Source organism: Anabas testudineus, chromosome 11, assembly GCF_900324465.2.
Source record: "Anabas testudineus chromosome 11, fAnaTes1.2, whole genome shotgun sequence".
Lineage (NCBI taxonomy): Eukaryota > Metazoa > Chordata > Actinopteri > Anabantiformes > Anabantidae > Anabas > Anabas testudineus.
Window position 1 is genome coordinate 7,705,817 of NC_046620.1, and position 11,676 is coordinate 7,717,492.

At 42.2% G+C, this 11,676-nt stretch overlaps 1 protein-coding gene across 2 annotated transcripts; it reads right to left on the reverse strand.

Moving 5' to 3' along the window:
• Positions 1–977: 977 nt before the first annotated feature.
• Positions 978–11,327, reverse strand: ppp1r18 (protein phosphatase 1, regulatory subunit 18). 2 transcript variants are annotated; one of them, XM_026347206.1, is made up of 4 exons: positions 10,978–11,327; positions 6,568–10,627; positions 3,523–3,739; positions 978–2,671 (listed from the first exon to the last, which is right to left on the reverse strand). In XM_026347206.1, the coding sequence occupies exons 2-4, from the start codon at positions 10,555–10,557 to the stop codon at positions 2,652–2,654; spliced, it is 4,227 nt and encodes a 1,408-aa protein (XP_026202991.1). In that variant the 5' UTR covers positions 10,558–10,627; positions 10,978–11,327; the 3' UTR covers positions 978–2,651. The 2 variants fall into 2 exon arrangements, with proteins under 2 accessions (XP_026202991.1, XP_026202990.1); XM_026347205.1 differs by having other exon boundaries at positions 986–2,671; positions 3,527–3,739; positions 10,978–11,324.
• Positions 11,328–11,676: the final 349 nt, after the last annotated feature.

The following is an 11,676-nucleotide window of genomic DNA, read 5'->3' on the forward strand; positions in this document are numbered from 1 at the left end:
CAGACAAATTATTTGATTTTCAAAAGTCACCTCCTTTTAAATCCCAGCATCACGTTTGTGTTCAGCAGCTGAGCCGATAAATAATGTCGGCAAACATAAAGAGAAAGAAGTCTCATATTATGTAAGTAAAACAAGGACTGTGGGGTTTCCTCCCTGTTAAAAATCAATCTATTGAACATCAGTATGAATAAGATGAATTATTACAGCAAGAAAACGTCAGTTTCAGGATCAGAATATCAGAATCTACTGTGTGACTGAAGAAAGTCATTCGTAGGTTCCTCATGGTTATTAGTGGTAGCTACGTGGTTGATCTGCATTTGGATAATTATTGTGATGTGTGACACTGTTAAATGTGCTGAATACACCTACTTTCACTTCTAACGCTGTTGTCAAGTCATCGATTTTTAAATAGTTTTAATAATTCACCTTGTTGCTCCCTTCCTCTAAAATGTCGGGTTGTTTCTCCCATTTTCTTCATGCTCTTATTTTCTACAGTACCAGTAACAATCAGTAATTATTTTATTGGTTTCCTTTTGCTAAATTAAATATTCAATTGGCAGCACTATAAAATGCAAACAAGGCAAACATTGTAAATGATCAACAATAAAACGACAATTAAACCTTGTTTTAAAGTTTCAACGATCACTATGTTTTGACAATGGTTTTATTACATTCAGCTGCAGATGTACAGACACAATTAGCTCAGAAAAAGTTTACTTCTTGTTTATGAAGTTTGACTAATGACAATAAAATAAATGATTTAACTAAAAGGTAAAAAACAACACATTTTACCAACATAATGTAACATTAAAGAAAATATGACACAGTTTGTCTCTCAGTTGTGAATATCATTATCATTATTATCATAACACAATAGCTGTTTGGATAAACTCAAATACTGAAGTGTACTTCAGTAGTACACAGTAATTATTCAACAGTTCAACTGAAGAATTTCAGAAACATAAGAGGAAAGTCTGAAAGAGTAAGTAAGTTTTCTTTTTGTTGGCAGAATTATGTTTTTCTACTTTCCAATCCTGTTAACCGTCTCATGACCCCTGGATTTGTCTCGTGACCCATTGTAGGGTTACTCCCCTTCCCCTCCGACTGGGAACCAATGGTCAGTGATGATGCCGTGACTTTTGTGCCAGTTTGGGGTCACAGGCCTTTGAAAGAGCGACCCTGACTGTTATCTATTGTTACTGGGACACAATGAGGGGCAGTTAATTACTCTGTTTATTCAGAGTAGATAACACAACCAGGACCTGGTAGAGTACTTCAGAAATGTGTTACTTTAGTCTATTTGTTTTCCTATTTATAAGTTTAAGTTACTTTATTAAACTCGATCCAGCCTTGCATCTTTGAGACAACTCTCTTTAATAGAAAAGGACCAGAGTGATTTAATGTTTAATCTTTATAACAGCCACATGAAACAATAACAGATATATAACATCCAGTACATGTGTTATAATATTAAATGTGGTCACTTTTTGTGGTGAGTCTGCCCCCTTTGAGGTGCCAAAGGTTCGGGGTTCAGTGTCTTTTCCAGGGACAGGGCAAAATAAAAAACATAAGTACACAATATACAAGTTTTTGTTTCAGAATTATTTATTATTTTTTTCTCTTGAAGCCAGCTTCTTCATCTGTCATAGATAAAAAATAACTTCTAAACAATCTGCATAATGCACGTCTTATTTGACCAATTAAAATATTAATTTACAAACAAGAAAAAGACCATATTATGAACACAATACAGCCAGAAGTCAGATAACAGCTGTAATATGCTGAAGTTAATCTGGTATTGGAATTGTTTTAACGGTTCCTCTTCTCAAGCACTTCCACTCATACAGCTCTCTCCACTTCCACATGACAAAAAAGGAAAATAACGCCTTCATTAAAATCCAGAAACATTAACTGAACTGTCAGGTTGGTCGTTGTGAACAGTAAGGCTAAATTAAACCCCACAAAAACACCGAGTGTACCACACATTGCACCAAAACCCGTTTCCTGCAACATTCAACACAACAACCACTGAGAGGAGGTTTTTCTGAAAGGCTTCAGATTCAAAACAAAAAGAAGTCAAATATGTACGTTAACTGATGTTCATATCATCTGTATGGGCAAATCCAGCAGGCACATGAAACCAGATGATATAAACATAGCTCTTCTGTGTTAAAGGAGTGCCGACTTAAATTTAAAATATAATTAATACAGAAGAAACCACTAAATATATTAACTAAAAATAAAATCTTATCACTTTTATTATATTGCATAGACAAGTACTCCTTCACCCAGCATTGTATGAACCTGAGGAGATCTTATAATATTTTACATTAGGACCATTGTTTTACATTCATATTTGTCCCTTAATTTCCCTGAAGATAAAACTAGGTGTTATTTTCCCAAATAAACACTATTATGTCCTTTAATTCAACCGCATGAACTCTAGGTTACATCTCTTTCATATCAATCATTCATTCTGATGCTAAATGCAACAAAAACACAAAAAAGAAATTACAAACACTCACTTTAACAATCATCAATTCAACAAAGCAAACAAAATAAAACTTAGGCTACTAAAAATCAGTTAACATTGTTCAAACACATGTTGGTGAACTCGTCACATGGGCAATTTTGGCGAAGGTGACTGGCTTCTATAGTGGGCAAGAATCGTCTGGAAGACACAGAGATGGAAACGGAAGGTAAATAAGGTGAATCTAGACTTTTTATTCTTATTTTTCTTTGGTGTTGACTTGTTTACATGGATCGGCAGTGACATAGGCCTACTGTAAATGTGTGGGGACTCTTAATGCAACTCCTTATAACCATAGTTGTCTGGGAATATTTATGTTGAGCTTTATGTTGGCCAAACTGCTAAACCTGCTATAAAACATGTTCGTTTAAAGGACACAGATGGTCACAAAAGCGGCAATTTATTTAAAAATAAAATACATTTCTTTCAGCTAGAAAAGTTCAACAAATAGATTTTTTTTTGTGACCAACCTAGTTTGATTGTTTAGTTAGTTTTTTTTACATTCAATAGCATTTTTGATTAAAATGATGTATACATATGGTATAAATGTATGTCATGAATAACCCTGTTGTCCTGTTAAGAACCAAGCACACTACATATTTTGAAAAAACATGGTCTACAGTTAGCGACAAAGCTAATGTATCTGCTAACTTACAGTACATTGTTGAGAATAGTTACTATGAGACATAAATCAATAGTACAAATAGGCTGTGCGTTTTGAATAAAGATGATATCCCCCTGAACTTTTTTAAATTACACACTTTAAAAATACCAGGGTTACGATGAAAGGCTTCACCACAGTGCCATTTATTTCTGAAGACAAGTAATTTAGCAAAATAGTTGGGTAATGTAGTTTTAATGTTAAGCAAGAGTAAATAGAATAGAGACATTCAAACCAGAGTTTGCAGGCGAGCACTGAAGTTTGACACATACTGACAAACGCAACACTTTTCATTACACATTATGTTTTTTTAAAAGGGGGTGACACTGACTCACTCTCAGACCCCGTGATGTCATCCCCGCGCTTCTTGTGCTTTTGGACACAATTGCTCCAGCCTCCTCTTCACCTTCTTCCTCCGGCGCTTCGTCCCCCTGCAGCCTCTCAATCCTCCCCGGGTCATGAGGGTGGGTGGTACCCGCCAGCACGGAGGTCTCTGACGGGTATTCACACACCTGCTCTAGCTGATCCTCATCGAAACACACCTTCACCTGGACACAAGATGGGATTTGTATTTACTGTGTTGTCTGAATTTGTCATATTAAGCTGTAGGATTACGTGTATTTGTCAGTGTAATGTTAACTGACAGCATCAGGCTTAACGCAGCACAAATACTCCCTGTAGAAGTACTTAATGACTAAACACTTCATACATTAATTATTAAGGTAAAGACGCAAGCAGATAAGAAATGCACATGTAGCAGCAAAAGCAGAAGGTTGTTTTACAACTGCTCTTCAAGTGTCAGAAAGGAGAACAAGACCCTGTCTCCACCTGGACTGACGGATGTTTATGTGGCCTCAGAAAGTCAGTGTGGTGTAAACACATCCACAGTCATGAACAGAAAACAGCAGCACTATCCACAGTGTGTCTTATAATAACAGCAGCTCAGCTCCGAGGCCTAGAGTAGTAAACACAGCCAGAGGTGCAGACATGGAGCCTTAAATGTACAGAGAGCAGACTGCACGCAACCGTGCAAGTTACCAAAGCTTCGCCCTATGACTATGGCTGTCTGCAGAGGAGTGCAGATAATAGCTCTGCATTAGAGAGGCTGGGCGAATAAATGCTAAGGCACAGAAGGCTAATCCTGCCTCCCTGAACCTGATTAACCTGGGTTAACACAGCATGACAGCAGGGGCACCTAGTGAGAGACGGAAACTGAAGGAGCATAAGTATAAGAAAAAAGGAAGTAAAGTCAATTTAATGAAGTTATATTGAGCACAGTGGAAAATAAAGTTTCTATTGTTTTCCATAGCAGTTCTTAGGGCTACAATCAGACAAACTACATGTATGTTGTTATAGTTCAACAAGACAGTTTTCCAATCTTCTTCAATTTAGATAATTAGTTGACAGATTTCAGTCATAAGTGTCAGACATTTCTCAGATTTCATAAAAGAGTTGTAGGATTTGATACAAGAATGTTCAAGTCAAAAATAAGAAAGACAAGGAGCAAGCAGCTCAACCCCCCCCCATGACGCGATGGCATGGATCAGCCAGGGGAGTGAAGAGGGCCTGACGTCAAAGTGTCTGAAGGGCATCAACGTGAGAGCAACAAGTGGTGCGAAAACCACAGTCACTCTCATAGCTAAATTAGAATTAGACATGTTGTAATTCACACCTTCTCATATTCACCTGTCAAAGTGGGCGACTGAGAACTGATAAAAAATCATTTACAAAGACAGAAGAAAATCAAATCCTTCATTTGTAGTTTCTCTCTCACGCTGGTGTCAATTACTGTTGTTGAGTCACTTGAAACAGATGGCCTGGAATGAAACAGTGTCACATTTAGCAATTTAAAAATTAATACTGCATCACTTCCTTGTGTCGATCTCTGTGTTTTGTTTGAAGGAAGTTTGAAAGAGGAAGTGAGCAAAAACGAGCAGTGTGACAGGGAGTTTCTGTTCAACAAATAACAAGCAGCTTGCAGTGTATTTAGTGTTTAAACCTTCCTGTATGACTGTCAAACTGTCATTTTTCTCTGCTCTCCCGCCTTCTTGCTTTTTGTTAGACCATCAGCTTATTCTCTGTAACACTCTGTCTTTTGTTTTTTCCACTTCACCCACGTCAAACTGAAGAGCTGGCAGCCTGCAGCCAGTAGCACTGAGCCATACAGAGTCAGGTCAGCGTGGTCATAAACTCTTAGCCAAGACTCCAGTCTACCAAACCAAACTCCTGCTAGGAAACAGACAGGGAGATACAAAGAGAGATTTGTCTGAGAGGAAGAGAGGGCTGACTAGACAAAATGGTGCGAGGGAACAAGGAAGCAGTCTACAACACATTCAGCTGCAGACTGATGGGAAATTACCAGCAGTTGAGCAACAATGCTTAGATAAAAGTGGAATAAAACTAGTATAATACTTCACGTGCAGCTCAACACAACTGTGACTGTGTGACAGATTTACCACAGGATGGTGTAACAAAGGACTAAGCTTATTTCAGCCCCACTGACCATTACAGTCTTTCCTCTGTGACATAAGAGCTCATCTCTCAATCTTTCTCAAACCACGAGTGGAGTCAGGAAAATGAGGAAATAGAGTGTTCATAGGAACTCTGCTTCTAATGAGATTCATTTATAGTTTCAGTTGACATTTAGACTGAATTGCTGTAAGGAACAATGTGGTTTTGAATGCATTCACACAGACAAGCATGAGATGTTAGGTAGGCAGGCAAAATGCAAAAAAGAGAGGGAGGGAGGGAGGGAGGATGGTGCTGCTGCCTTTCATTGTGGTTTCCTACATTACATACAGCAGCTAGATACTGTTTCTGCAGAAACTAAGAGTAGCATATGAACCAGAAACAAACCAACAAGGAGCTTGTGTTGTTGTGTGTTTGCCATAAACCATATGTGTTGAAATATGCATGTTAGCACATTACTAAAGGGTAAAAGTCAAAAGTCTGCAAACACTTAGACTGAAGCAAATGGCAAAGCAGCTCACTCCAGGATATTATGGCTAAGAATCAAGATGTCGTGCTTGATAAGGCTTTAACCGGCTTAGTACGGTCACTGTGATTGTACTTCTCAATCAACAGGGATGTTCTCACAGTGAAAGGGGATTCTGCTTGACGATGAAGAGACCATCAGGCAGGTGACACAAGGTGAAGCCCTCTGGTCCATTTCAGAAGAATATTGGAAAACAGAAGCGCGACCATCCGAAGAAATCTGACTCCGTTTCAGAGAACATCTTTTGCACCATTCATGTTGAAATCACAGCCAGAGAAATATTTTCTTCTCTGATTCTAATGTTCGCACAGATAAACGGCCAAGACGTATACTTTTGCTAATATGTGAAAGGCAAAGAAGGAAACTATAGTTTGCACTGACCTTTTTTGGGGTCACTCTGTTCTTGACCAGACAGGACTTTTCCAGATTCTGATATCCACCAATCACTTCGATCTCCTCCACTGTAGGGTATCTCTTCTTTGCAGGCTCGGTGGGAGGCGTGTGGGCCTGCTGCAATGGGGTCTTCACAGAGGTTGACCCTGCTGCCGTAGTTCCTGTTGTGGGCCCAGTTGTTGCTCCTGCCGTGGCAGCAGGCTTTTTTGGGGTGATTGTGATGGTGGCGCCTCTCCTAACTTGGCCCCCAGAAGCACTCCTGATAGAGAAGGGGACAGGCGATGGAGTTGAAGATGGAGAGACACTGGGAGATGGAGAAGGAGATGGGGAACACGGAGAAGAGGCCGGGGTTGGGGCGCAATCGGTGGGTTTCAGAGAACTGTCTGGGGATTGGCCTCTGACAGACAAAGCTGTGATGGTGACAGTTTGTTTGATCTGAGATGTTGGAGAACAAACATGCTGAGGAGACATTGTGGGGTTTGATTCTGACGTTTCTTGATCCTTCTCCTTGACATCGTCCTTCACCTGCTGCTTTAAAGCTCCTTTGGGACTTTGCTGCCCCTTTGTTTCTCTGTCCTTAAGAGAAGTGTTTGACGACGTACAAGACTTCAGTGCTTCCTGCTCTTTTACTTGAAACTGCTCTATTTGTCGTTGTATTGTCTGAACTCCACAAATGTCGTCTCCTGCGAATGCTTTGCTGTCTCCATGCTGAGTGTTTGATATGATAGGTTTCACTTTAGTAAGGTGAACTGGAGAGATGTCTACATTCCTCTCCCTCAGACACAAGCCCGATCTCGAGCCGACAGTTTCCAAGTTGTAGATCCTGCTCATGGCTGCGAGGGAGTTGGGATGGGGTGGAGAAGGAGAGAGAGACTGTACAGGATCGACAGGTAATGCAACAGGTAACTCCTCCACCTCCTTCTCTGAGAGCTCCTTTTCTTCCTCCTCCCTTTCTTCTTCTCTGCTCTCCTGTTGGCCCCTGTGGCGTCTCAGCTGTTCTTCCACATGTTTCAGGGGGTCGTTTTCATCCTCAGATATCTGGGGACTACCAGAGGCAACTTCGGAGGCAGCAGTCCCGCAGCCGCTAGTTGCTTCCTCTCCTCTGACAGCTTGTGACTGTGGGACAGAAACAGGAAGCTGAGGGCAGGTTTTCAACACGCCGACTTCCTGAGTGACGTCAAACGCAGTCGTGGATGTCTGCGCTGCTGCATCTTCCTGTGCCCTCTCTGCTTCGACCAATTTCTTTCGCATGTGAGCTGCAGCTTCCCACTCTTTCTCAATTTCAGTTCCCCTCTCATCATACCTGTCCCCAGTTGTCTGAATACCACTCGCAGCCTCACTCCCATCTCCGTCATGTATCTGTTTTTGTCTCAGTCTTTCCAGCTCTCTCTGTCTAATTTTCTCTCGCAAGGACTCAATGCGGCTTAAGGGTTTTCCAATCCTCCAGCTATCCCTCCTCTCAACCCCTTGCCCAACTTCCCAGTTTTGCCCCTCGTTGCTTTGACACGTGGTCTTTTTTCTCTCTGCCATTTCTTCTGCAACATAAAACACAGTCCTGGGGATTTGAATTTCAAGGGGACCTGGTGGGATCCCTATAGGTGTGATCCTTTTTGGAGACCGGGTTGTTACATCATGACTGAGACTGTCTGAGGTGATGTCGCTGTAAGATCCTTCCTGTTTGTATTCTTGGGTCATTTCCCGAGCAGCCTTGTAGGCCCTTTCTCCTTTTTCATTGCTATAAACAGTTGTCTCTCCTATTTTCTCAATTTTACTTATAAGATCCTCTGTGTGTTGGGACAAAACAGAGGTGTAGGGTCCTCGTTGTCCTGTATTGGTCCACTCTGGTCCTCTATGTGGGTCTCTAGCCCTGTCTGTGACTGTGCAGAGCAAATTGGAGCACTCTGTGAAAGCTGACTCATGTTTGTGCTGCTGCACAGCAGTGTGACAAACACTGACTGTGTCTACTGATGCAGACATAACATAATTCTGCAAAGGTTCAGCTGAGGCTGAGTTTTCAAATCCCTCTTGCTGAACAAAATCAGGCACCTTGTTGCAAAACGGTGTCTCAACGTGTCCTCCTGTTTCAGAGTCTTTCTCTAAGCTCAGCTGCCTTTCTAAATCTTTCTCACCTGTCAGTCCCTTCAACTCTCTTTCAGCTCTTACTTTCCCATCCTGCCTGATTGGTACTCTTCTAGCAAACGATATTCCCTCTGTGTTTTTTACAGATGCGACTGTGAACCCTTCGTCTCCTTCTGCATCGCTTGGCTTCTCTGCAGCCCTCTTGTCAACAGGCTCAACTTTCTTAGCATCACCCCTGTTTTGGACTGAGATACACTTATCTGTCTCATTCCTCCTGTGCACAGGTCCCCCCTTTTCATCCTCATTTTTTACATGTCCATCTCTGTGCTTTCCAAACCTGTCATTTTCTAAAAGCTGGGTGCATCTCAGTCTAAATTTTTCTGTAGTTTCCTTCTCTAAACCGGACACATCCCCCCACAGTGCCACACTCTTCTCTGAATGTATTCTCTGGCGCATTTTCCTCTCATAATATTCTTCGTCTTCTAAACCGTTCTCCTCTGCAGAGATGACTCGATCCGAGAAACTGAATGAGCGTTTTGGCACGCCTTTCAACAGCAAATTCCTTCCATCTGCCTTCCTCTCTTCAGACTGTTGGTCATCTTCATCCCCTGAGTATTTTCTCCTTCCGGGCCGGAGGAAGTTATCAGAGCTTTTGGATCGAGATGGAGGCTTGGGGTGCTCTCCAAATTTACTCAACAGCTGACTGACTCTCCCTCCTCTCTCGACAAACACATTATCATCTAAGCTCTCTTTTCTGTCCTCTTTAATAACCGTCGCCTGGCCCCATGGCCTCTCCTTCTCTTTTTCTCTCAGCCAGGATATGTCTGTTCTGAACTCCCTGCCCATACTCTCCCTCCTCATATCTATGCTACACTTCATGTCTCCATTCTCTCTCCCTTTGCCTGCTGTATTCTTCTCTTCTGGGCTTGCAGGTGGCTTTATAATCAGAACCTCAGAGGCTCGGATCTCAGTGACACTCCCTCCTCCAGCCAGGATCTCCCTCAGATCCATTTTCATCCCTTTCTTCCCCTGGTGGTCCTCCTCGGGTCTCTCTCTCTCGGCCTCCCTCCATTTCCCCCTTCTGTCTTCTCTGCCTGCCCTGTCCTGTTCAATGATGATGATGTTATCGGCTCGGATGGTCCGCAGACATGGCACGAGGGGAGACAACGAACCAGATGGTGGATCGGTTTCTTTTTCCTCCTCTTCCTTTCTTACTTTGAGGAATTCTCTCTCCTTCGTTGCATCTTTAACTGAGTCTTTCCACTGACTTTTATCTTTTTCCCACCCCTCCTTGCTATTCTCTCTCTCTCTTCCCTGACTCCTATCCCTGCTTCTGTCTTTTTCTCGTCCCTCGCTTAAATCTCTAAACCTTTCTATTTTTATCTCTATATCTCTTCCTCGTCCTGACTCTCCATCTTGACCCCTGGGGCTAGATTTCTCTTTCTCCCTCTCACTAACTTCAGACTCATTCCCTGCGTCTGCATCCTTGCCTTTCTTCCATGCACTCTGGGTGCGAATAAATGGGTTTTCGTGGAGTGGAACTATTGTTTCCACAGACACCTGACTCAGTGGTTTCGGATCTGCATCAATCCACTGCCCTGGATCTGGACTGAGTGACAGTTCACTTCCCAAATTAATTGTTACAGAGCTGTCTGTGTCACTCAGACCATCTGAAGGAGACCTGACATCCACTTGCAGCAGACAGACGTCTCTCTCCCTCTCCCTGTCACCCAAAGTCTCCTGCTTTGCCTTCCGCCGTTGGATGATCCCTCGCTTCCAGGCAGGCATGCTGGCAAGCTTCTCCTCCTCCTCTTTTTCCCTCCTCCCTCGCTCCTTCTCCTCTCGCCGCTTTTTCTCCAGCAGGAGTTGCTTCCATTCCGGCAGAGATGAGACAGACATAACAGATAAAGTGCAAGCTCTTGGACAAATCGGTTGTCCCTGGTCCTTTTTAAAAGCCTCTGGGAATCGTCTGCAAAAAGAGCACATGATTAAATAAAATCAGTTTTCTCTCACAACCATGTTTAACCAAGAAAATATTATCCAGACTGAACTTTTAGCATGTACTGCTAAATCACATCTCCTTGATTACAGATTACTAATAACAGAAACTGTATGTTTAGTACTATACACAAAGGTGTAAATGATTTTAGAAGCACAGGGTAAAGCATTTGTTTATACTAGCCCAGTCTAGTTTAGCTGCTGAACAGCTAACAACAAATTAATAGTCTGTCATTTACTTGTAGCTCACTATGCACATTTAACATAAAATATCTCCCTTTCAGTTCTATCTTATTAATGAAAACGCTGAACGTAGCTCACCAAAGCCCAGTGTTTTGCAAGATATAACTATATCCGCTTTGACTGTACGCTTTTCATCTCTACTTGTGCGTCTTGGCTGTGCGTAATTCTCTCCACTCTCCGCAAGACGGAAAATCGTCCCTCCTTCTTGAAATTCAATCTATGCTGTCAAAAACCGATGTTTAAAAACACTGTAAAACCTCAGTCAAATCCCCCCACGACCGGACTGTGCACCAGAGCAGGAAAACACCTCCGTCGTCGTCCTCCTCAGTATAGTAGTAAATATTTCCAGCTTCAGAGCAGCAGCACTTTAATCCGATAATTACTTTAGACTCCATCAGGAGAGTTTAGTGGCACACACCATATTGTGGGACCTAAGAAAAGGCGTTTAAAGAACACAGCCGTCTGCCCGGTAACCAACCCCTCCACCCCCTCCTTGGCTCCCTCGGTCTCATCCCTGCATCCGTCCCCACGGCTAATTGGAAAAGAAGTGGAGGTGGAGGGAGGTGCTGCTGTGGTGTCAACAAGGCAGAGCTGCAGGAGATTACCTGAGGGTGAGCAGGCATGGACAAACTCCCTCACACCACGTGTTAAAAAGGACTTTTATTCCTCACTTTTTTCCCTCCACCACAACAATCACAATTACTCAGAAATACCAAGTCTTAAAAATAAATAAATAAATAAATAAATAGTATTCAATTATTTATTATTTAGTTATTA